Source organism: Corythoichthys intestinalis, chromosome 7, assembly GCF_030265065.1.
Source record: "Corythoichthys intestinalis isolate RoL2023-P3 chromosome 7, ASM3026506v1, whole genome shotgun sequence".
Lineage (NCBI taxonomy): Eukaryota > Metazoa > Chordata > Actinopteri > Syngnathiformes > Syngnathidae > Corythoichthys > Corythoichthys intestinalis.
In genome coordinates this window covers 33,907,895-33,934,528 of record NC_080401.1, presented here as the reverse complement: position 1 = coordinate 33,934,528, position 26,634 = coordinate 33,907,895, and the positions used below count along the sequence as shown (strand labels likewise).

The 26,634-nt window shown below is 39.7% G+C and overlaps 2 protein-coding genes across 4 annotated transcripts in view; both read left to right on the top strand.

Annotated features, from left to right (window-relative positions):
- The first annotated feature begins 161 nt into the window (after positions 1 to 161).
- Positions 162 to 11,265, top strand: mettl13 (methyltransferase 13, eEF1A lysine and N-terminal methyltransferase). The gene is made up of 9 exons (XM_057841645.1): positions 162 to 415; positions 1,370 to 1,642; positions 3,429 to 3,903; positions 5,108 to 5,307; positions 5,379 to 5,568; positions 5,705 to 5,854; positions 6,130 to 6,342; positions 9,913 to 10,044; positions 10,418 to 11,265. The coding sequence occupies exons 1-9, from the start codon at positions 263 to 265 to the stop codon at positions 10,687 to 10,689; spliced, it is 2,058 nt and encodes a 685-aa protein (XP_057697628.1). The 5' UTR covers positions 162 to 262; the 3' UTR covers positions 10,690 to 11,265.
- Positions 11,266 to 11,467: 202 nt separating this feature from the next.
- dnm3a (dynamin 3a) overlaps positions 11,468 to 26,634 on the top strand; it is a 62,956-nt gene continuing 47,789 nt past the window's right edge. For all 3 annotated transcript variants that reach the window (XM_057840778.1, XM_057840779.1, XM_057840777.1), the window contains exons 1-9: positions 11,468 to 11,725; positions 12,151 to 12,412; positions 14,925 to 14,998; positions 17,372 to 17,521; positions 17,591 to 17,794; positions 19,933 to 20,031; positions 21,306 to 21,466; positions 21,551 to 21,693; positions 21,826 to 21,961. In XM_057840778.1, the coding sequence (XP_057696761.1) occupies positions 12,276 to 12,412; positions 14,925 to 14,998; positions 17,372 to 17,521; positions 17,591 to 17,794; positions 19,933 to 20,031; positions 21,306 to 21,466; positions 21,551 to 21,693; positions 21,826 to 21,961 (1,104 nt within the window). In that variant the 5' untranslated portion in view covers positions 11,468 to 11,725; positions 12,151 to 12,275. The remainder of the gene's footprint in view (positions 11,726 to 12,150; positions 12,413 to 14,924; positions 14,999 to 17,371; positions 17,522 to 17,590; positions 17,795 to 19,932; positions 20,032 to 21,305; positions 21,467 to 21,550; positions 21,694 to 21,825; positions 21,962 to 26,634) is intronic.

Genomic DNA, 26,634 nt, shown 5'->3' with positions numbered 1-26,634 from the left:
AAAGTCCAGTTTAATTTCACACGGAGATTTAACACCAAGCACCAAGTAACGACCAATAGAAAATTAGTACTCATTATTTTCAACCAATCAACGAGCGACGAGAAATAGCATAACCTAGGTGTATCCAATCAGATTCATTTCCGTCTTGTAATGTTGTCCGGGCTGAAACATTACCATGAGGGTTGCAAGTCTGACATAAATGTATATCGCCACAGGTCACTAAGATTTTATGCACAAAAATTAAAACTAAATTAAAGTTAAAATGAGTCTATTGCCTAGAACTGCAGAGGAATTCAGTTCGGCTGAGTACTGGGAGAGATTTTTTAAGAAGCGCGGAGAGAAGTCTTTCGAGTGGTATGGAGACTACAACAAACTATGCGGCGTGCTGCACAAGTACATCAAAATGCAAGACCAGGTAAACACACCCCTGCATAGATGAATATGAGTTAATGAAACCTGAGTACTGAAATCATTTTTAACACTCGTTTTGAAAAATAGTACTGCAGACTTGCAGCATAAGGAGCTCATAAACTACATTTAGTTGATTTTCAATATTTATTATGACAAACCGTGCGTGGTTCATTTGGTGGCTAGACTTTCCCTGGGATGGAGGGGTCATTGGTTCGATTCCCGGCTACGACTACCCACTGTCGAATTGGCCTTGGGCAAGGCAAGGCACTGAACTCTAATTTGCCTACAATGGATTGGCAGCACCATTGGTGTATGTAAATGCGTGCGTGAAAGGGTAAATGTCTAATGTAAAGCGCTTTGGGCATGGTAACTATATAGATAAATGCGCTATGTAAGTACTGTCCATTTACCATTTACAAATAATGCAAAGCAAAAGGAAATGAGCCTCAAACGATGGAAACGTCTACTTCTTATTACAAGATAAATAAACTTCAGGTGTGTCTTTTCTAGACACACTGTTCTGTAAAAGAGAAATTATTATTATTATTTTTTAAATTCCAGGTACCACTATATACAGAGACCACTTGCAAATATTTTACATAGTTACGTATAAGGACAAAAATTACATCAGGTCTGCCAACCTATCCACTGATTTGGTAGTGAATGTTAGCGTTTTGTAGAGCGTTAATGCAAGGACACCGGAATGAGAGGGATCTGGCTGAACCTGTGGGATCTAGACAAATGCCTGGCAGGCAGCAATTTTTTACCCAATTGGAGAGTTTTGTTGAGACAGGTGGAGAAAATTGCAACTATCAAAATGTGATTAGACAAATATATAATCGATCATTTGTGTTTCCGAAAGAGCTACGTTTTTTGAAGGTTACATTTGGTATTTTAACACTACAGTTTGAATACTGAACAAGCTTTTGCCGGAAAGCTGACAAATTTCATATTTCAGGTGCTGGTGGTGGGCTGCGGCAACTCTGAGCTGAGCGAGCAGCTTCACGACGTGGGTTACAAGCACCTAACCAACATTGACATCAGTGAAACAGTAGTATCCCACATGAATCAGCGCAATGCTGAGCGGCGACCGAGCCTGACGTTCCAGCAAGTGGATGCCACTCAGATGCCGTACGAAGACGCGTGTTTCCAGGCAGCTTTGGACAAAGGCACCTTGGATGCGATGGCATCTGAGGAAGGAGGAGAACTGGCGAGGAATATGTTAACTGAGGTCCGATCAAAATTGCAGTATACAGTGGGGCAAATAAGTATTTAGTCAACCACTAATTGTGCAAGTTCTACCACTTGAAAATGTTAGAGAGGCCTGTAATTGGCAACATGGGTAAACCTCAACCATGAGAGACAGAATGTGTTGCCCTGGCTGTGTGTTTGGGATCATTGTCATGCTGAAAGACCGAGCCATGTCTCATCTTCAATGCCCTTGCTGATGGAAGGAGATTTTCACTCAAAATCTCTCTATACATGGCACCATTCATTCTTTCCTTTACACAGATCAGTGGTCTTGGTCCCTTTGCAGAAAAACAGCCCCAAAGCATGATGTTTCCACCCCCATGCTTCACAGTGGGTATGGTGTTCTTCGCATGCAATTCAATATTCTTTCTCCTCCAAACACGAGAACCTGTGTTTCTACCAAAAAGTTCTATTTTGGCTTCATCTGACCATAACACATTCTCCCAGTCCTCTTCTGGATCATCCAAATGCTCTCTAGCGAACCGTAGACGGGCCTGGACGTGTACTTTCTTCAGCAGAGGGACACGTCTGGCAGTGCAGGATTTGAGTCCCTGTCAGCGCATTGTGTTACCGATAGTAGCCTTTGTTACTGTGGTCCCAGCTCTCTTAGGTCATTCACTAGGTCCCCCGGTGTGGTTCTGGGATTTTTGCTCACCGTTCTTGTTATCATTTTGACGCCACGGGGTGAGATCTTGCAGTGAGCCCCAGATCGAGGGAGATTATCAGTGGTCTTGTATGTCTTCCATTTTTTAATTATTGCTCCCACAGTTTATTTCTTTACACCAAGTGTTTTACCTATTGCAGATTCAGTCTTCCCACCCTGGTGCAGGTCTACAATTTTGTCTCTGGTGTCCTTCGACAACTCTTTGGTCTTGGCCATAGTGGAGTTTGGAGTGTGACTGACTGAGTTTGTGGACAGATGTCTTTTATACCGATAATTAATTAAAACAGGTGTCATTAATACAGGTAACGTAACCGTTTTTTGAGATCTGAGCTAAAACATAGCTCCGTATCATTATCTAAGCTGCTACAGCCTAACCCCCCCTTTTACTCTTCTGCAATTTAGTCTGTTTTCCATATATTGTCTTGTAAACAATACTGAACTTGTATCTCCCTTGTGAAATATGCTCAGGTGCTGTCCAGGTCTACCTTTCTACATAGCCGACTCGTCTCCTTTGAGTCGTGGTGACACTGGCGTAGAAATGTCAAACTAAGTAGTCATCTTGTGTATCCCAGACTATGTATTTGTTTTTCGTCTACCTGTTTTTTTTCTCTTTTCCCTTTTTGTTTTTTCCCCGTCATTGAATGTGTGCACCAAATGCTGTTTCTATGTCTACTTGTAGATGCCGCTCATATTGTTTGTGTGTATTTGTATAGTGTTGTGTTACTATGATAAAACCAATAAAAAAGATTTAAACAATTAATACAGGTAACGAGTGGAGCCCCATTATACCTCGTTAGACCTCTTTAGAAGAAGTTAGACCTCTTTGACAGCCAGAAATCTGTCTTGTTTGTAGGTGACCAAATACTTATTTTCCACTCTAATTTGGAAATAAATTGTTTAAAAATCAAACAATGTGATTTTCAGTTTTTTTTCCACATTCTGTCACTCTCATAGTTGAGGTTTCCCCATGTTGACAATTACAGGCCTCTCTAATTTTTTCAAGTAGGAGAACTTGCACAATTGGTGGTTGACTAAATACTTATTTTCCCCACTGTATCTAGCCTTTGTGAATCCAACTAACTATAATTTTATGTGTTTGCAGGTGGGCCGTGTCCTCAGTGTTGGCGGAAGGTATGTGTGTATCACACTAGCTCAGGAGAGTGTAATACGCCTGGCAGTGGAGCACTTTGTCCAGCTTGGCTGGGCAGTGAGGCTTCACTGCCTGCAGGAAGAAACGAGCGCTGAGGAAGACGGCGACTCCTTCGCCCTTCCTGTTTTCGTTCTGGTTTGCACCAAGTTCCGCCAGCCCATGCCGATGCCCATTCTGGAGATGTGCCTAGGTGATGACGGCGCCCCAAATCGTCTGGCACTGGCGGGCGACTTGTTGGCGGCCGTGCAGGAACGGCAGGCCTACTCAGTCCTGAGAAAGAGGCTGCGTACTCGCACAGACGCCGATGCAGACCCCTCACTCACACTCTGCCATGCTAAGACTGGTCTACCCAGATATACTCTTACTGTACAGGATCTGCCCCCAACTGCCAAGGTGCCAAGGTTCAACCAATTTGCTATTTTCATTGGTAAGCACTCTTTTTTTTTTTTTTTCTCCCCCGTTTTAGGACAACATAAATGACATTCATGTGAATAACAATTGCTTAAAGTATTTCAAGGGACCGACGACATCTTTATCATGTACGTCCCAAAGGAAAGAATCTTACTTAATAAATTTAAAAACCCAGAATTTCCTTTTTCTGGCAGAGAAAAACGTAAATAATAGCCAGTATTTCCATATGTTGGCCATTTTATCAATGCTGATATTTTTTTAGCCAAACAAGTATGAGTATCCCAGCTTGTCCGCCCTCCATAATGATGTGATTAATACCCAGTATTACAAGCGACTTAAGTCTAGTCTATTAGTATTTATGTAGTGTACGCGGGGATGACCAACTTCACAAAATGGCTGCGTTTGTATTTGATGCCAATTTCTTGCTGATTCAAAATTTATCTTTTGCACCACCTCAGAAAATGCAGGAAGTGGGCTCCACCCTAAACTGGTTGCCAGCCAATCGCAGAGCACATCTAGACGAACCTTTTTTTACTCACAATCACAACAATGGTGAATTTGGATTGTGCCATTTTTGTGGCATTTTTGTGTGTAATTCATTAACTGTCAGGCCAGGTTACAGAGTACAGGTATGTATTTTGGTAGTTGGTCAAAGAAGGAAATGTATATCGAAAACACCAATTAACGGCAAAAGACTTTCAATCCGTTTCGACTGGAAAGGAATGGAAGCAATCATTTGAACGCTTCCAGTTCTTCCCAGTCAAAATAGATGGGATAGATTAGATCTATTTCTGTCAGTGGCAGCTGAAGGATGAAATATCATAGTACTATGAAATTTGCAATTTGCATGCTTAAATACTTGGCACAACTGTCTTTTTACATGAATGTCATTTAGCATACTAAGTGTTGTCTGTCCCTTTAAGTATGCTATGTGAGCAATCTGGGATTCTCGTATTTGTTTGGGGAAAATGGTACCATTATTGATAAAACATCTGCACCTACTAAGGGTGGCACTTTCCACTATTGCAGAACAGAAATATGAACTATTGTGTGTGTTTTTTTTATTTTTTATCTTTTAATTCATTAAACAAGATTATTTCCGTTGGTATGCACATGATAATGGTTTTGTCTTTCCCCTTTCCCTTCAGATGCAACAATAGATACACCAGTGCAGTTTAATTCAGTGTTTCCTTATTTTTTAAACCTGCTTTATATTGCAGTGCCTCACGGCAGCGAGACAGCATGGCTCTACAGCTCCAGTGAGGGCCGACGGCAACTGGCGGCCAGCGCCAACTTTCGCCGCCTGGTTATCGTGGCTATGCACAGAAATCAAGAGTACGCTGACATGCAGGCCGTTCAATCAGAGCTATCACCCATGGTGATGGACCTGGCCCCACCGGGAATGCCAGAAAATCAGCAGGTGGATACTGCGAATGGACCAACCAAAAACTTGAGGCTATGTTAGAAGTTTTTTTTTTTTTTCCCAATCAGGTCCCGTTTCTATCAGTGGGCGGTGACCTGGGTTGGCGTGAGGAGGTGAGCAGGGGTGTGAGCAAACACAGCGGCGAGTATTGCGTGGAAAACGTTAGGGGGGAGGACGGCGAGCTGTATCGTAGACTGGTTTTCCTGTCTAATGCGACGCTGGTGCAGTCCGAGAGTCGTCTTGTTTCATCTAATAGCAGTCAGTTGATGTTTTACAAAAATTCAATTTGCTTGTTGATTAAATCTTCCACCACATTTCATGTTGAATTTTTTTCCCAACAATGGCTGATTTGAAACAAAATGACACACTTTCTGACAATGTGTTTTTCTGTCAGCGTCAAGTCATAAGAAGAAGAACAAAAAGAAAACTAAGATGCCGCCATCGTCTTCCCTGTCAGTGCACAGCGGCTTCCTCTGCTGCGCCCACCACGAAGTCATGGTGGCTGGTCTCGCCATGCTGGGTATAGGCAAGGAAAAAAATAAAGGTGAATTGGAGTATGCATTTTATATAAATAAATTCTCATTTAGTGTCTGTATGTCTCCTGCAATTACAAACCCTGGCATAAATGATGGAATTACCAGTGTCGGTGGATGTCTACTCCAAGCGCCCACCCCCACAAAAAATTTTCTAAACTTCCAATTGGATTGAGATCCAATTAGAGGCCATAACATTGATTGATGATCACAGATGATTTGCATTTTTTTGTGAATATTAACCCTGGTTTTCACTGTTTTATGAGTAACCTATGCCCTCCTTAAGAATTCCCAGTGTCAGTGCTACTGGTTGGACTTGGAGGAGGAGGCCTGCCCCAGTTTCTGCGGGACTTTGTACCCGGCGCGTCAGTGGAGGTGGTGGAGCTGGATCCCGTCGTTTTGGAGGTGGCCAAAGAGTGGTTCAACTTTCGACCGGACGATCGCCTGACCGTCACGCTCGGGGATGGCCTTGAGCGCATCTGTTCCCTGGAGAAAGAAGGCAAGTAGAAATACTTTGGAACTATCTTTATATACACTATAACAATGACAAAACATTCACATTTTAAACTGTGACTGTAATAAATGTGTAGTTTGGTCACTGACTCACTGTATTTAGAGAAAGCATCTTAATTGTCAATACTATGATAGTAGCGTTAGTGTGCTTGTTTGCCTTTTTGTTTGTTATAATAGTGGGTACAGTTGTGTTGTCTAACTATGAACGTTATATGCTATTTTTACTAGAGTTGTCCGATAATGACTTTTTATCCGATATCCCGATAGTGTCCAACTCCAAAAATCCAATACCGATATCAAACCGAGACTGATGTATGCGGTCGTGGACTTAACATATTATGGCTAACTGTATTGTGATGCCCCACTAAATACTTTAATATTGATAAATGTAACAACTTCAAGGTTTTCCAAATAAACATTCTGTGAAAAATATGGGAACAACTTCAACTAAAGTTGAGGGAAAAGTGCCTTTATTGCAGCACTACATTTATTGTTTGAACCAAAATAGTGCAAATATCAGTTTTTTGGATCAAGTGCAAAGTGCCAACAAGGCACTTATTCTGTCCTCAGTGTGTGTGTGTGTACACAAATCTGAGAACAAATCAGGCTTTCAAGAGAAGTCAGATGCTAGAGCAGTGGTTCTTAACCTTGTTGGTGGTAACGAACTCCACCAGTTTCATATGCCCATTCACCGAACCCTACTTTAGTGTTAAATAGAATACGATTTTTTTTTTTTCAAATTTAAGACATATAGTTTTTCTACTGGTGCGCAAAATAAACCTTGCAGAACAAAACCAACATAGTGCATGAACTCACAACAAATTACATACCTGCTTTGCGATCAGGTACGCAACTTCATATGATGTTGTGAGGATTGGTTTGTTATTTGGTACTAATCAAAGATCAGGCAAAGTGGCCTTATCTTCGAATTTTGCTCTGTTCACCTTGAATTCAGCAAACGTTGTGTTCTTATATTCCCCATCTCCATGCAACTTCTTAAAGTGTTCCTTTAGTTTTGCCGGTGCAAGGCTAGAGTTGCTCAACTTGGCATTGCAAATCATGCAGCTAGGATGCTGACTCCTATCCCGTTCCGTGATACATAAGAATCCATATTGTATATATTTGTCCGACCACTTTCTTTTTGCTCGACTTGGTATGGATTAAAATTAGGGCTGTCAAACGGTTAAAATATTTATTCGAGTTAATTACAGTTTAAAAATTAATTAATCGTAATTAATCGCAATTCAAACCATCTATAAAATATGCCATATTTTTCTGTAAATTATTGTTGGAATGGAAAGATAAGACACAAGACGGATATATACATTCAACATACGGTACATAAGTACTGTATTTGTTTATTATAACAATAAATCAACAAGATGGCATTAACATTATTAACATTCTCTTTAAGTGATCCATGGATAGAAAGACTTGTAGTTCTTAAAAGGTAAATATTAGCACAAGTTATAGAAATTTTATAGTAAAAACCCTCTTAATGTTTTCGTTTTATTAAAATTTGTAAAATTTTCAATCAAAAAATAAACTAGTAGCTCACCATTGTTGATGTCAATAATTACACCATGCTCACTCATGGTGTAACACATAAAATCAGTTGGACCCAAGCGCTAGCAGAGGGTGCCAAACACCAAAAAACAAGTAACAAGTGAACATTAGGCTGTGCTGTCATTTTAATCTGTTTGAGCGGGGCATGTGCGTTAATTGTGTCAAATATTTTAACGTGATTAATTTAAAAAATTAATTACCGCCCGTTAACGCGACAATTTTCACAGCCCTAATTAAAATATAAAGAAAGCATTTATACGACGTACTACGATGACTTTCAGATGTTGTATTTGCCTGGTATACCAGACTCACCGCTGTTCCAGCGATTGCGTCTGGCGACCATCCGGCGGATCAAATTCCGATGGCGGAGCAAGCCACAGCAAACAGACAGCGGAGTGGACCAATCAGCGATGGGCAGACGTGATGTTGTTAAAGCGACAAGTAATTAGCGTGAGCGGAGAATCGAGTAGTTTATTCAACATGGCTAGCGCGAGCCATGTTGACTGTTGTCAATAACTTGTTTCGATGTGTTTTTAGGAATTTAAAACTGGTTTTACTGCGGATTGGAACATATCCTCGGCTCTCTCGTTCGCCATCTGTGTTGTTGTAGAGACGACTTTCGGCGCGCAAGAGTGACGTTACTCGTTAAGAACACGTCACACAAATAAACGAATCTGATTGGACGGTTGATTTTGTAACTTGCTCGAGAGGCCGTTAATGGGCTGGGCCCCATACTATTTCTCACAGTGTCTGAAAAATACAGGGAGAATAGTCTGGCTGCGCCAGGCAAACGTTGTATCACTCCTGAGTGCACTAAATTCATCGCAGCACTGATTGGCCAAGTAATGTCACGTGATCATCTGCGGCCAGTGATGGCCAAGCGGGGCATGCCATCGCGTATAGACATGATGAGTCGGTGTGTCTTGACCTCAGCGGCAGAGACTCCCCCGAACCTCTGAGACCGACTCACCGAACCCCTAGGGTTCAATCGTACCCAGGTTAAGAACTACTGCGCTAGAATAAAGTTGAATTGGCTTTACTTTGGTCGTCTTTCTCTCGACAAGCGCTGATACATTTTTGTAAAACTGAAAACAACAAAACATTGTATCAATAATATGAAATAAAGTCACACAATAAAGCAAAGTTTACACCATGTGTCAATTTGAATAGCAACTGGTAGTACAGCTTGCAAGCAAGGAAATAATGCAACCACATTTGACCACAAATGCAAACAAAACGAAATACAACATAACAAGCGATGCACAAAGGACGTGGTGAAATTGCAAGAAATGCTTTGGTATACTGGCTGCAGACATTAGCTCGTTCATTTAGCTCTCTCTAGTCGCAATGAGCCCATGTCAACATATGATTGCGCCAACAGAAAGTGCTAGAACCTATCAAAACTAATAACACCTAAGCGGCAGCAGGGGGCGAAAAAACACCAGAAACACAGGCAGGCAATAACTGGACATGACAGTACTGCCATATGCATCTTGGCCCAAAACCGATAATGAAAACCGATGTTGATATTATAACATCATTTTAAAATGCTTTTATGGTTTTGAACAACTCGATTTTTTGCAATTCAGGTATAAAATTTTAGTTATGTCATCAATTTTTTTTACTCATAGTAAGCTAACTATTGGTACTAACCCTTACAAATGGCTTGAATTCTATCATCTGCATTATTTTATTGAAATTGCACTAAATATGTTGTTCTTTTGCAAGAAAGTAGTAAATGGTTGTGTCAAATATATGTGAAACGGGTGGGATTAAATAGGTTTACTTCTTCTTACTCCCTTCCAGGCTAAATTGAATTGACTGGTTGGCTTTTGGACTTTTTCAGCTTTTTGTTTTGTTCTTTAACTGTGGCTAGTTGTGTCTTTTATTAATACCACCGATTGTCAAAATCACAGAAGGTCCAAATCATTCATCACAAAAAGTTAGTAACTACCAAGCCAAGAAATGATGGATTACATTTTGTGTACAGGGGGTCATTCGTTTGATGCCATCATGTTCGATGTTGACAATAAGGACAGCACGTTGGGTATGAGCTGTCCACCTGCCGCCTTTGTCGAAAGCTCCATCCTGCAAAAAGTCGGCAACCTCCTGACCCCTAAAGGTGTAGTACTCATTTTATCATAACAAATGTAACTTTTAATTGTGTGTCTACTCTACAAATAGTTATCTGTAGGTAATAGTTTGTCAAAAACTACACTCTTAACTTATTCACTGACAGCGATAGACATCACATCCATTTTGATAGAGAGGTAAGGCAGCAATTATTTGCTGCTAGACCTTCCAAGTTGAAGTGGTTGGGATGTCTTTCGCTGTCAATGGCAGCTAATGAATTAAATGTCTTATACCCCCTGCCCAGTCACACCTTAATCTTTCCTGTCTTCCCCCTTGAATGTCAGTGTAATAGCAAATGAAATTTTGGCCCTAAGAAATTAGAAAGAAACATATCATATTGATCTGTTGTATTGGTTTGTTAGGTATTTTCATACTCAATCTGGTGTGCCGTGACCCCGCCTTGAGGAAAGACGTGCTGGAGCGTGTTAGCCGCGTGTTTCCCGACATCCTCTCACGGAAAATTGACGGGGAGGTCAATGAGGTGCTGCTCTGTCGACGCCAAGGCGAAACTGTGGGTGTACCACCGTCGCTGAAGCAAGCAGGACATGATCTGCAGAGAGCCCTGCGCTCCAGCACGACCCAGAGCCCAAAAATAGACATTGCTGAGTTGTTGAAAGATATGAAAGTGGCGTGAGGGTGTCTGGGACTGAAAGCAGTGTTGGGGAACCTATAGCTACAAACAAAATGCAAATATACTGAATAATAAGAAACACTTTGTTTTTCATTAATTATGTGTGGCTTTTGGAAGATTGAAGTGGCCAATGAGCAGAGGGTTTTCTATTGGCCACTGTACTTTTCCCTATATTTTATGTCAAAGGCTTATTCAATAAAAGTTATATCCTTGATTTTAAACACAAACCGTGAGTAAAAATCAAGAAATCACTACAAGTATTTACAGCCAATGTTGAAAAGTGATTAATATAGCCACATTTATACAAAAAATGAATTGAGTAATGATCTCACAAGGCACCTAGATAGTGTTCACAGCATTTGAATTCAGGGCAGATTCAAGCTTTTTGAACTGTGATGCCACAAGTTGCCCACACCTGTCTTTGGCCAGTTTCATTTTAGATGAATATTGTGGTACAAAGATATTTTTAGGTATTTTTAGAGCTGTCCAAGCTGATTCAATTCGTGGTTGAGAGGAAAGAGTTGCTGTGAATACTTTCCCTAAGGCCCCCGAATGTTAAGTGTTGCATGTACTATAAAATAAAACAGCAATGTATTTTATGTAATCCAGGTGAGTCCTATATGTCTCATTTATACTACATTATTTCAACATTAATTTTAGTTTGGACTGTGCTTCAATTTCACTCCCCTCAGGCTGCACTGCATTGCCATGCACACACCTCACGACCTTGGAATGAGGAAGAGTTATTTAGAGAAGTTGGGATCGCACCCCACATGCTTAATTCGATCATTGAAGTTGCCAAATTGAAGAAGGGATGCATGTTACGACTTTATCACACAAATAACATGTAAAAGGCTTGTTTTCACGAGGGACGTTTTCCCAATTTTGGCCGCTACGCATGCGCAGATGTTTCGCGCCCGTTAGCTGTCAAAAGTTGGGTGTTTTTTTCCCTTTTTACTCCCCTCCTATTCCTCCACCTTCAAGCTAACCGTGGAGGCCACTCACCGCTTCGGCTAACTTCCTAAATGTCTACACGGAGGTAAGGAGAAGCGAAACCATGTGAAAAGTGAGCTTGTGTCAAAAGAAACAACCGGAATTGTGTCAGCAACGGTTGCTAATTCGGTCGAAATCTGAATGTTAGCGCTTGTGAACGAACAAGTCAGCAAACACGCCCCTTACTCAAACCCCTTGAGAATAAATTTGTTTGTTGTATAAAAGTCATAGAAAAGTATAAATCCACTCGTTGTTTATTTGTCGAGAATAGAACTTGGTCGCGCCGTTGCTACGGGCAACAGCGGGATGGGTCGTCGCGTGAATGTTGTTTAACGTCAAAGGCTCTTGAACGCATCATCTGACGATAACAGCATTAATTCTTTTTAGTGATACAACGTGCCCATTTGTGTCTCTTCAATGACTTGAAAGTGTGTTAATTATGATTAAGAGTGTTGCTTTGTTGTCTTTTAGTTCCAACTTGCTGTTGATACTCAAGTTGAGGGGGAGTTCAGGGGGGCATTCCGGGGCTGGGAAATTCCGGCTTCAAACACGCACCGCTACCTCCACTCCCTCCTCCACTATCGGAGCGCTGAAGCATGATCTCGATGGTCAATCGCCTCCAGGATGCCCTGGGCAGCGCGGGACTGAACTACAACCTCCTCTTGCCCCAAATCGCGGTGGTCGGCGGCCAGAGCTCCGGGAAGACCTCCGTGCTGGAGAACTTTGTGGGCAGGTAAGCTTATCTGACTGACTGGGAGGGCTAGTTAATGCTAACTATTGGATCCTACAGCTACTTTTAAAAGTTCTGGAAACATTTTTAGAAAGAATGTGATTTTGCCAATTAATGATTTGTATCCAACTAATCAATCATCAAATTAGTCGACAACTATTTTGGTTGTGAATCAATCATTTTGTGACATTGTAGACAAGGGCGTAGGTTTGGTCTTTTGATAGGGACGATGTAACAGCATAAACTGCATGTAAACTTTTTGCTGGGGACGGGACATTAATAAGACCAAACAGATTGGGTGAACGGGGGTCAGGGCTACATTTCTCACCAATATCAACCTAAGTAATTGATAGGCTAAATGATTAATGCAAACTAAATCTGTATTGACTTATACTTTTACACTGCAATTTTGTAAACATCGTCGTAATCTGATCATTTTTCTTAAATCTAGTCAAATAATTTTCTCTTCTTGTTCTGAGTTTTAAAGACTAGTTAACCGATTAGTGTGTCAGATTCTTCCATTTACTTTCTAAAGTCAATTTGGAGTTTTTGGAGTTTTTCCTTGCCGGCATGGAGGGTCTTAAGAATAGGGGATACCTAGGACTTGAACTGTATCTATTCATCTTTGTTGCTTCATTTCTAATTGTGTATCATATTGCCTCTGTAAAGCTATACAAATAAAATTGAATTTGAATTTGAATTTACTTTAAGTAAATATTACTATTTGTTCTTGTTAAGCCCATAGCCCTAAAAATTGTTCATTTCTCACCTAAAGCAAGAAAAATTTCTTTCAAATAATGTTTTGAACAATATCCATTCTTGAATTAAGAACATTTCTGACAATGTTTTTTTTTTTTTAGGTTAAATATACAAACTTTTTGCTTAAAATAAGTCTGTTAAGCTTAGTTTCAGCTAGCTATCTTCTTATTTCAAGAAATCTTAGTAAAGTGTACTTGAAGCACTGGCAGATGTTTTAACTTATTTCTAGTAGATTTATACTGAAAACAAGGGAAGTTAACCCCCCTCCCCCCAAAAAAGTTTGAAAGAGGTGTTTTTTTCTCAACTACCTGTACAACTGAAGTCATTATATACTGTAATGCAAATAAAGTTGCTTAAAAGTTGGTGGGGGCAGCTTGAGCATCCTGAAAAGTTGGTAGTGTTGTGCCCCTACCGCCCATATGCAAACCTACGCCCTTGATTGTTGACCTGAAAATGCTCTAAGTCCTCTTTTAGAGCTTCTTTATATTAAATATTATCTAAGTAATTCATTTTGTTTTTAATTTTTTATTCTATTTTTTTTTTTTTTTTTGCATAAGTTTTTTTAAATAACAAAAAATCCAGCAAATATCCCCTTTTAGCTGCTTATTTGTAAGTTTTATCTACTTTCATTTATCTTCTGTACCGCTTTTCTACACGAGGGTCCCAAGGTACTTAGAATACTCTATGTAGAAAAGATTATAAAAAGTTAATGTTGTCTTTTTCATTATTTCATCTAAATGTTTTTCTTGATAAAAAAGTGGAAAAAAAAGAGTAAACATCGTCTGATTTTTGCTGATGATAGTTTTGTAATTAATATGAATTAGATTTTTACAAACATCTTTGGAAAACAATGATACAGTAACAAAGTTACATAGTAGTCATAGTCTAACTATTATTTTTGTTTTTTTTGCAACTTTCGGGCTAAAATGTAAATTCCAGATTAATGTCATATAAATTAATTAATGTGTTATATACGTGTATGTGTGTATGTATGCGACTAATGGCAAAAATAATTGGTGACTATTCTACTATCAAAATAATTGTTTGTAGCAGACTCCAGACATGCTAACGTAAGTCATTCAGTGCCGAAGACGTGTTTTTACATCTTTTATGTGTTGCCTGTTGGCATTTTTTTAATGAGTAGGAATGTACAGTCAAATATGTTATCAGCGTGAACTGTTTGAGTCTGCAACAAATTATTTTCCATTATTTCCTATGGGAAGCCTTGTTTTCAAAGTTGTCATCCACTGTATTCCCAATTTAATACAAAAACACATTTTCATGTTTCAGACCAAAAAGTACAAGTCAGATCATGATGTGGAATGTGACAAAAAGTGTTCATTTAATTGTGTTCCAGAAAATCACAGTGCCTTGTGACACAGTTGTCCAAAAATTCCTCACATTTTTTTTTTTATACACAATGCAGCTTGGTGAAGAGGAGGAGACCAGTCGATATCCTTGCAGTTCGCCTGGGAAGTATTTCCCAGTTAAGCGTGAAGCCTGTTTTGTACTCGCCTTCCTGATTGTGCATTGATATGTTTTGGTTCCTTTGTTTGAGGATAATGTATGACACTCCCAATGTGGGCTCTCTGCCAGAAATGTGAGCAGGATGCGGTGAAAATAAACATCCCCAATCAAGATTTTATATGGGAAATAGGAATATTTTTTTAAAGCGTTTTTGTGTGTCTGCCTTAGTGTTTTTGTTTGTTTCCTGTTTCCTTCTCCTTTTCAGTGTGTGTTTTGTTTTGTTTGACAGAGACTTCCTTCCCCGTGGTACTGGAATTGTCACACGTAGACCTTTAGTCCTGCAGCTGCATCACGCTGACAATGGTGAGCGAGACTTCTAATTAGAGCTGCCATGATTAATCGACTAATTGGCAATTAATTGATCATCGTAGTGCTTTTCAACCTTTTCTGAGTCACGGCATGTTTTGTACACTGGAAAAAGTCTCGCGGTACACCACAAACCCCAAAAAATACTTTTTGTACAGTATAATACAGTATCAATATTTATACTCAGTGTGAAACTTGAGCCTGTTTAGATGAACACGAAGCCGATATCCTGGCAGGGATCTTCTTCAACAACTGTCAGTCTTTCTCTGTTTTTCATTTTCTTTATGGCAGTTAGGCTTGAAAAGCTCACAATTACCAGACAAGGCAACTTTAGCAATATCTTCAACCACGTCAGGGCCGAGCATATCGCTGACAATGGCTTTGCAGGCAGGTAGTATTAATGTCTCTGCCACAGTGTGGGACTTTTCAGATTTAGCAACAAGGTAACTGGCTTTGAGGGCTTTCTCATTTACCCTCATAGTTTTTCTCAAAAAAGTTGCCTGTTTCTTTGCGTTTTCAAGAAGGTGAACAAAATAGTCTATTGACTTTTTTTTTAGTGACGGGTGTTTAGTTTGGAAAAGAAATTTAAGCTTGCTTGGCACAATGGCGCTGTTGGTAGCTGCTCGTGTTGCGTTCAAGAACTGCTCGGTTTTGTAGCCATCAGCCACCTTGCTGTCCTCGACAGTGTGTTGGAATAAGACGCAGGGGGGAAGATTTACGGTAGTCACATATAGATAAAATGGAAAGGACACTTTTGTGTATATCGACACTTGACGTGTTTAATCAAATGATGTACAGTACCCTAGCATGTGTACTTGTTACATTACTAGGTCCACATTGTCGCGGACAGCAAGGTGGACAATGGCTACACGACAGGAGCTTGTCAATGACCTGAGGAGAGTTGGATTTACAGTTTCAAAGGCTATTGTCAGTAGAACACCACAGTGCAAAATCATGCATTGCTCAGAAAGTTCCCCTGTTGAAGTACATGTGAAGGCCCGTCTGAAGTTTGCCAGGGACCATCTGAATAATGCAGAGAGGTCATGTGAGAAAGTCATGTGGTCAGATGAGGCCAAAGTACAACTTTTTGGTGCAAACTGAACTCGTCGTGTGTGGAGGAAAAAGAATGATGAGTACAATCCCAAGAAAGCCATCTGTGAAGTATGGGGGTGGAAACCTCATGTTTTGGGGCTGCTTTGTGGCCAAGGGGACAGGACGACTGTACTGTATAAAGGAGAGGATGAACGGTGAAATGCATCGTCAGATTTTGAGCTATAACGTCCTTTAGTCAGAGACTTGAAGATGAGTCGTGGCTGGATCTTCCCAACATTACAATGATCGGAAGCAGACAGCCAAGCTGACCAAGGAGTGGCTACGTAAAAAGGATATCAAGGTTCTGGAATGGCCTAGCCAGTTTCCAGACCCTCAATCCAATAGAAAATATTTTGGATGGAGCTGAACCTTTGTGTTCCTCAACGACAGCCCCGAAACCTGACAGATCTAGAGAAAATTTTGTGGAAGAATGGGCCAAAATCCCTGTTACCATATGTAAAAAACCTGGTGAAGAACGACAGAAAGCGTCTGAGCTCTGTCATTGCAAACAAAGGCTTCTGCACTAAATAGTAGCACAGATTTTCTCAGGGGTACAAAATACTTATGAACCCCAGTAAATTACAAATAAATTATTGAAAAATCATACAAGATGAGTTCCGTATTTTTTTTTTTTTAGATTATGTCTCTATAAGTGGAAATGCATCTATGATTGAAATGGCAGACCTCTACCTATTTTCTAAGTGGGTGAACTTACAAAATCACAAGGGTTGCAAATACTTCAGCTCCTCACTGTACATAATATTCATAGTCAAACTTTTCTCAGTGCGAAATTGTTGGTTCCAGTTAAACGTTTCCAGGTAAAATGGAAAGCCCAGAGTAATATAACTGTAAATAACTTGTGATTTATATCTGTATGTTTCTAATTAATTATCAATGTGTGCACGTTGATGGTTGTGATTCGCACACACTCAGTAGCTGCCACTTGATGGCGTAAGAGAGAAAAATAAGTCATTTTGGGGGCTTAGGAGCAGCGTTAACTTGGTTACATTTTGACAGCACACAGAGTTCTGTTACTACTATTGCTTCATAACTATAATTGGCCCCTTTAAAGATAGTAAAAGTATGAAGCGTATTTTCGTTAGCTGCTCTCAGAGTACGGATCCACGCATTTGGAGCATTGCAGCTGACTCATTGGCAAACAAAACATCTGACAACTCCCTGAAAGATTTATTAACCAATATATAAAATGAATACACACGTAGTAATAAATAAAGTTTATTGTCTGATGTATAGCCTAGTTGTATTTTGTCTTTTTAGAGTACGGGGAATTTTTGCACTGCAGGGGGAAGAAGTTCATCAACTTTGATGAAATCCGCCAAGAAATTGAGGCGGAAACCCGCAGGCTCACAGGAACCAAAAAAGGCATCTCTCCTATCCCCATTAACCTCCGTATTTTCTCTCCTAATGGTAATATCACCCTACGCTCCATCCTCATCAAGCATCCGCCCCTAAAACATTAACATCCTTCGTGTGCAGTGCTCAACCTGACCCTCGTGGACCTGCCTGGAATCACCAAAATACCCGTGGGAGACCAGCCGCCAGACATCGAGTACCAGGTCCGGGACATGATTATGCAGTACATCTGCAACGAAAACTGCCTCATCCTGGCTGTGACGCCTGCCAACATGGACCTGGCCAACTCGGACGCACTCAAATTAGCCAAAGATGTGGATCCACAGGGTGAGATAATAAGCGTGCCGCACTCATTGGCTCCAACTGACAGTGAAAGACGAACCAGAGTTGCTGAGTTGAAAAATGAACTTTCATGACCACGTCCTATGCCAAGGGTGTCCAAACTTTTTTCTTCGAGGGTCGCTTTCATAAAAATTGAAGGAGTAAAGACCAACTTAAAGTTCTTCCACTTTCTTTTGCTACACTTGACGATGTACAGTATATCGTATTATACTTGCCTGGCACCGCTAGACTATTCTCCCTGTATTTTTCAAACACTGTGAGAAATAGTCTGGGACCCAGCCCATTAACGGCCTCTCGAACAAGTACAAAATGAACCGTCCAATCAGATTCGTTTATTTGCGTGACATGTTCTTAACGAGTAACGTCACTCTTGCGCGCCAAAAGTCGTCTCTACAACAACACAGATGGCGAACGGGAGAGCCGAGAATATGTTCCAATCCGCGGTAAAACCAGTTTTAAATTACCAAAAACACATCGACACAAGTCATTGACAACAGTCAACATGGCTCGCGCTAGCCATGTTGAATAAAAGTCTCCATTCTCTGCTCACGCTAATTACTTGTCGCTTTAACAACGTCACGTCTGCCTCTCGATGATTGGTCCACTCCGCTGTCTGTTTCCTGTGGCTTGCTCCGCCCTCGGAATTTGATCCGCCGGACGGTCGCCAGACTCAATCACTGGACCAGCGGTGAGTCTGGTATACCAGGCAAGTATTATACAGCACTAATATTCGTATATGCATACATGTATATGCATACTTTGTGTATATGTATATACATGTTAGGGATGTCCCTGATCCGATCACGTCATATTCAAAGGATTGGAGTCGGGTAAAAATGATTGAGTTTATTGTATTGATTTTCTCTATCTCCAAATATTAGCTCATGGGCGGTAGCTGCCTAATCCATCTTGCCTGAGAAGGGAATGATCACTGCCAGCCCCCCAGTCAAATTGGATTGGACGTCTATCGACGTCAATGGCAGTGAAACATGATCACATATATACATACACATATATAATTACACTACTGAAACTTTTCAGAACAAAAAGAAAATAAACGTCTAGCGACAACAACAAAATAAAGTCAACAAAATCATAACCAATTAGCTCAATTTATCACATTTGATTTTTAAATTAATATTTTTAGTAGTGTTGGAGGCAGTCTTTCAGGTCCTCGGCGTGTTCGTTATCAATTCAGGTGAGTCGGCTAGACTGGATTGCAAAGTAAAAGACTGGAGGCAAGAGATCATTACTGCGCAGTTTTAATTTCAGAAGTTTCTGGGTGCATTCAATGACAGAACAAAAGCTGTGTGGAGAAATGCACACCGAACAGAGAGCTCGGCGTTGCTTATATGCTGTACTTAAAAGGAGGTGTGTCTGTTTGGTGATTAACTTATCTTACAAAATAGGTCATGAGCTTGCTGGTTGGCAGTTAAAAGTCCATGACTATTGTTGGCAGTTAAAGTCCATGATTATCTGAGGCAAAACTAACTATCAGCAGTTTCAGTGAAAAACAACTGGTCATGCTTGCAAGCATATTAGAAGATTGCATTAGGCGAGATGTATACTGACTTCAGTAGTTATATTATTATTAGTTTATTTATGTAAAAAAGTGAAATTCCACATTGTTTCCTGCAATGATTTCAGTATGTTGTCAGGTTTTGACCCGAGCTAATGGAAAGTCTCTGTTTGAGCAAATAGCTCTGGTGTTGAAACTGAGAAGCGCAACCGATTGTAGGCTGAAGCTTCTAATGCGGGCCGTATTGAATGATATTTTTGCCATTTGCTGCAGACCAATAGAAACTGGGCAGCGGGCCACACTTGGCCCATGGGCCATAGTTTGGACCCCCTGCACTATATCAATTCTTTGGACAAACATCCGCAATTATTTGATTGATTCATTGTTACACCCCTGCAACATACCCTAAGCATGAAAGAAGCTGTAGTATTTCATCAACAAGTGCCAAATTACTGTTGTTGTTTTTTTTCCAAAGAATTCCACACAACTAGCCCAAAAACATTTTTCGCAAATATGGCAAACCGCTAAGATTATCTTGGTGGTTCAAATCTGAATTGGGAATGTGTAAATTTGTATCATTGACTTTCACCTCACTCTCATTTAGGTCAGCGCACGATAGGTGTGATCACAATGCTGGACCTCATGGATAAAGGAACAGATGCTCGGGAAATACTAGAGAATAGATTGCTTCCACTGAGAAGAGGTGAGTCACTGTGTGTGCATGGGAATGTGTGTGTGTATATGTGTTGCGATAAGGATTTGCTGTGAAGCAATACCAGGTGTGGGGCTGCTCTAACCTCTTCCAAAAACACTTGAATGCATTATCCCTGGAAATGCCTCTGAAGTCAGCAGTTCAGAGCTGAAACTTTAGTCATGGAGCTTCGTGTTTTACATCTACAGTGGAAAACACTCAGAGGAATAACTGGACTTTTCTTTAAAAATATCCCTCAGAAGTCTAAATAGATGTTGTGAGTTAGTTCAAGGTATCACATTATTGAATATGTCAGCAAATTGTTTTAGACAAAACCTCAGTGAGTTTTGGGATAGTTTATTTGTTGTATAAATTGTTCTGTTGTGCCCACAATCAGTATACTATCTGGTTAAGGCAGTGATTTCTTACAGCTTTGCAACAGCACATTATTGTGTCGTGAGAAGTCATCTGTTTGCTGGGGCGTATGGTCCAATTTTACTTATTTATTAATCTTTTAAACTTTAAATTAAATGTATATTTTTGTTGTCTCACCTGTGTCGATGCCGTGTAGGGACAGGCGGAACAATCAAATTTCCCGTCCACTAGATGGCAGTAGGTGCAACTAACCAGTGTTACCAAGATTACAATAGAGCAAGTGTGTAATTATTTCAGGTTTTAACTGCGAAAGTTTGTGTGTACTGCTATATTAGGTTATGCTTAATAATCTTTTAACTTTGTTCAGTGAAGGCTGTAATACACTGGGTTAGTATGGAGAACCAGGAGGGCCAAAATAAAATGGATGAATAAATAATTAAATTATCAATTAAATATTCAATAATAATTCAATATTTATTTCAATATATGTATTTTATTTTTCTACTTTGATTTATTTAAAATCTTACTTAATTATTTAATTGTTTATTGCAAAAAAAAATCATTTCTATAAAACAAAAATACTTCTTTTACTTTCATGTATTAATTTAATTTTCAAAATCATATTTATTCATCTCAACATTTATTTGTTTATTTCAATATTTATTTATTATATTTCTTAATCCCCCCCCCCCCAACACATTGCACAACAGCAAAAAATTGTAACTGAAATATCTTTTTAATGACACTTTTTGTTTAACTAAATTGGGGTACACACACCCTGACAGTTGGGCCAAACTGGAGCATTTGATTTCTTTTCTGATCAAAAGGCCTGATTATTGGGTCATTATATATTTGGAATGATTATCCTGTTACCTGTGATGTGTTAAGAGTGATTTCATTCCCCCTGACAGGTTACATTGGGCTTGTGAACCGCAGTCAAAAGGACATCGACGGGAAAAAGGATATTAACACAGCCTTGCAAACGGAGAAGAAGTTCTTCCTGTCCCACCCAGCTTATAGGCACATGTGCGACAGAATGGGCACACCGTACTTACAGAGATCCCTCAACCAGGTCAGAGAGGCAGAGGAAGTTGAACGCCATCACCCAAGTACCAATAGTGTCTTACAGTTTCTTGTTTTATCTTTGTGTTTGCAGCAATTGACAAGCCACATCCGGGACAGTCTGCCTGCACTTCACGGCCACCTGCAGTGCCTGCTTGTGTCTATCAGTAAAGATGTTGATACATACAAACTGTATAATCCCGATGACCCCATTTGCAGGACCAAGACCCTCATCAGGTTAGTCTCCAAAGTGTATCATTAACCCTCGCAGTTGTTATATTTAATGTTTAAACTGTGAATACACCACAGATGCTTCTCTAATTGGATAGCTTTGCGTACATTATTATTTTTGTTTTTTTGTATTTCCAGGCTAGTGCAGCAACTATCCGGTGACTTTGAAAAGCTGATCGAGGGCTCAGCAAATGAAGTTAATACCACAAACCTGTCAGGAGGTGCAAGGATCAACCAGATCTTTCATGAGCGCTTCCCATATCTACTGCACAAAGTACGTATGCCTTAATAACTAATCAGCTGCCTTTGATGGTGCTAAACATTCAATCCATTTTGACTGGCAGGGCTGGCAGCGATCAATGGCAGCCACTGAATAAAAAGGGAAAGACAACACCTAGGATAAATGACAATGTGAAAGGCTCAAAGTATTTAAGTATGTAAATTGTTCATTTCATAGACCTCTGATAATAGATAAAATGATATTTAAACTAGGGCTGTCAAACGATTAAAATTTTTAATCGAGTTAATTACAGCTTAAAAATTAATTAATCGTAATTAATCGCAATTCAAACCATCTATAAAATATGCCATATTTTTCTGTAAATTATATATATATATTCTGTAAAATAAATTGTTGGAATGGAAAGATAAGACACAAGATGGATATATACATTCAACATACGGTACATAAGGACTGTAGTGGGCATTTCACTCTACTGTCATTTAAATCTGTCTATGCTGTCCTCACTCCGAAGCGTCTACTTTTTCCAAAGCTAGAAAGCTAGTGAACGATGCCTTAATAATCAGACTTCTTCCTTTTTCATCTGATTTATTAATAAAATGGCCTCAAACCATTGTCCTCTTTAGACCGTCGTAAAACTACAAAAAAAAGTACACAAGCATTGCATTAGCAACAACGTTAGCTTAGCACGCTATACAGGTTCACTAAACATAAACAAAAAGCGTCTCATACAAAAAATATAACATTTCGCTTACTAACATAATATGTACATTCTTTACAACAACCGTACTTACGGACAAATCTTGTCCAAGGATCATATAAGCACAACATTACAACGTAGGCGTCAGCCCGAGATGTCGTGCAGCCATATTGAACTGGCAAGAAGACAATAAACCATGTCGCAAAGCGACCACAAGAGTTCGCTGTTAGACAGCACAAAAATCCTTGCTGCAAAACTTACCAAAAGGCAGAATACTGTCTGAGCGGGACATGTGCGTTAATTGCGTCAAATATTTTAATGTGATTAATTAAAAAAATTAATTACCGCGAGTTAACGCGATAATTTTGACAGCCCTAATTTAAACACAAAAAAATTGACACCGGTTACGAGCGCAGCCGTTTTGTTACAAACGTGACGTCAGTTACACACATGCACACACGTACATACAGTGCTGGCCAAAAATATTGGCACCCCTGCAATTCTGTCAGATATGCTCAATTTCTCCCAGAAAATGATTGAAATTACAAATGCTTTGGTAGTAATACCTTTATTTTTTTTCTTGCAATGGAAAAACACAAAAGAGAATGAAAAAAAATTAAATCATTATCATTTTACATACAACTCCAAAATTGGGCCCAACAAAAGTATTGGCACCCTTTGAAAAATCATGTGATGCTTCTCTAATTTGTGTAATTAACAGTACCTTTTACTTACCTGTGGCACATAACAGGTGGTTGCAAGAGCTAAAATTACACTTGCAGCCAGTTAAAATGGATTAAAGTTGACTCAACCGCTGTCCTGTGTCCTTGTGTGTACCACATTGAGCATGCAGAAATGAAAGAAGACCAAAGAACTGTATGAGGACTTGGGAAGTAAAATTGTGAGAGCATGGCCAATCTCAAAGCTACAAGTCCATCTCCAAAGACAAGAATGTTCCTGTGTCTATCGTGTGCGGTATCATCAATAAATGTAAAGCCCATGGCACTGTGGCCTACTTTTGACAATAAAGCTGAACTTGAACTTGAACTCCCTAGATGTGGACGGAAAAGAAAAATTGATGGGAGATTTGAAATAAAGATTGTGCGGATGGTGGATAAAGAACCTCGACTAACATCCCAAAAAGTTCAAGCTGTCCTGCAGTCCGAGGGTACAACAGTATCTGTCGGCGTCTGAATGAAAAGGGACTCTATGGTAGGATACCCAGGAAGAACCCACTTCTGACCTAGAGACACAAAAAGCCAAGCTGGACTTTGCCAAAACTTGAGAACCTGAGAAAGCCAAAAATGTTTTGGAAGAATGTTCTCAGGTCAGATGAGACAAAAGTAGAGCTTTTTGGGAAAAGGCCATAACATAAGAGTTTAAAGGAAAAAAAACAAGGCCTTCAAAGAAAAGAACACGGTCCCCACAGTCAAGCATGGCGGAAGTTCCGTGATGTTTTGGATTTGCTTTGCTTCCTCTGGCACTGGACTGCTTGACCGTGTGCATGGCATTATGAAGTCTGAAGACTAGCAACAATTTTGCTGCATAATGTAGGGCCCAGTGTGAGAAAACAGGGTCTCCCTCAGAGGTCATGGGTCTTCCAGCAGGACAATGACCCAAAACGTAATTCAAAAAGCACTAGAAAATGGTTTGAGAGAAAGCACTGGAGACTTCTAAAGTGCTCAGCAATGAGTCCAGACCTGAATCCCATAGAACACATGTGGAGAGATCTGAAAATGGCAGTTTGGAGAAGGTACCCTTCAAATCTCAGGGACCTGGAGCAGTTGGCCAAAGAAGAATGGTCTAAAATTCTAGCAGACCGTTGCAAGAATCTCATTGGTGGATACTGGAAGCGGTTGTTCGCAGTTATTTTGTCTAAAGGTTGTGATTATTTAATTTTCTTTCCATTCTCTTTTGTGTTTTTTCATTGCAAGCAAAATAAATGAAGATTTTACTACCAAAGCATTTGTAATTGCAATCATTTCCTATGAGAAATTGAGCATTATCTGACAGAATTGCAGGTGTGCCAAAACTTTTGGCCAGCACTGTAAATGCTGATTCACTCAAAACAGGTACAAATTAGGTTAAAAAAAAAAAAAAAAAAATAGGCGCACACTCTTTATACGTAGTTACAATAGCTGTTCAATCTTTCGTTGTCTTTCTTCTTTCTCCGTCTGAGGCACAGAATTGTTTCACACAACTTATCATTTCAGGAAACACAGAAATTTAAAGTATGGCCCACATTCTTACCGTATTGGCCCGAATAAAAGACGGCCCTGATTATAAGACGACCCACTCTTTTTCAAGACTCAAGTTTGAAAAAAGACTTTTTGAGCACCAAATTAATTTTTTTACAGAGAATACAGTACATCTGAAACAAATGATTATAACAATATATTTGCGAGAAAAAGCATGTTATTTTGCCTCATTCAAATCTTAATATCTGAACATTTAAATATGTAAACTAAAGTGCAATCACATTCGTAAATGAATGGCTTCTGGTTTTTGAAATGTAAATAAACCAATCTGTTGTGATAAATCAACAAAATTGCAATAACTGCATTAACCATCAAAGTGAAGTCTAACTGTAGTCTTGAAATAAATTTGAATGAGGAAAAACATTGCAATAAAATAATGCAAACTGGTTAAACTTGAGAGTTAGCAGAGATCTGTCTTGACAGAACAACGCTTCAATGATATCTGGTGCCATCTAGCGTCGTGAATGGGTATAATGTCTAGACTGCGAATATAAGACGACCCCCACTTTTTCAGTCTTATTTCAATGCAAAAAACACCGTCTTATATTCGGGCCAACACGGTAACTGCATATTAATTCAGTTCAGTTAATCAAGTTCAAAATATTAACTTGATAAAATAAATGCTCTGAATAACAACTCAACAGTACTTAAAGGAGACACGGACAGAAAGACTTGTAGTTCTTTAAAAGATAAATGTTAGTATGAGTTATGATAATGTGATATTCCTAATAATGTTTTCTTTTTTATAAAATCTGAAAAATTAGTTTTAACCAGTAGGTCGCCATTGTTATTGACGGTGCAATGCGGTGACTTCACTGGGCACCGCTGCCATACTTCCACAGTGTCACTCTTTAGCTACATAAACATGTCGTTGGTTCTGCCCTTCCAATTTCAACCTGAGCCGAAAAGTGATGAGAAGGACAGCACTGTCAATATTTCACAAAACGAACTGAAGGTCTCCAGCAGGATTCGAAGCTGCGTTTCCCTTGCAATAGATGAGCGCGTAGACCACAGGACTACTGCGTGACGTTAGTCATTATTTTCCTTATAAAGCAATCGCAACCCACATGTGTTGTCCGTCTGTGCGGTAAAACCTGAAAGGGAAACGCAACTAAAAGAAAGTGTAGCTCTCTTGACCACGGAATTAGAAAACACAGCTCAATTCAGACAGCAAGCAGACAACAATACAAAAGTGATTGGATGAAAGGGTTTATTGAACACACAAAAAAAAACACGCGATAGCGAAAAAGAAGACACAAAAAGGGTCCGTCATAGTAGGTCGGGATCAATTAAAAAAAAAAAAAAAAAAACGAGGGAAAACCAAGGTGAGAGGCAGACAAAAGAAAAAAGCAAGGCAATGATGGAACTAGCATCGAAGGGATATACAAACTGTCAAATGGCAGCAAGTCAATATCTCGGCAAGCCGCCTAAGATCGGTATAAAGACACTGATAATGAGCTGGAATTGTATACAGGTACGATTTTAGGAACTTATCCCACATCTCTGTAGCAAAACAACCTGACCGCAGCAGAATGTGACAAAATCATGCCGGTCGTCATACTAGCTTTGCTTGCTAGTTGCAAAGCTATTTTCTCAGTCCAGCCCAACTGCGTCATCACCCCCAGTGTGCATTGCGCGCGTAAAACATGGCACCCTCCGTAGGTCAAAATATGTACTAAATATTATAGATTTTTAAACCAATTGCAATAATATATGGGTTTCTAATAAAATATTTCAGTAAAGGGAAA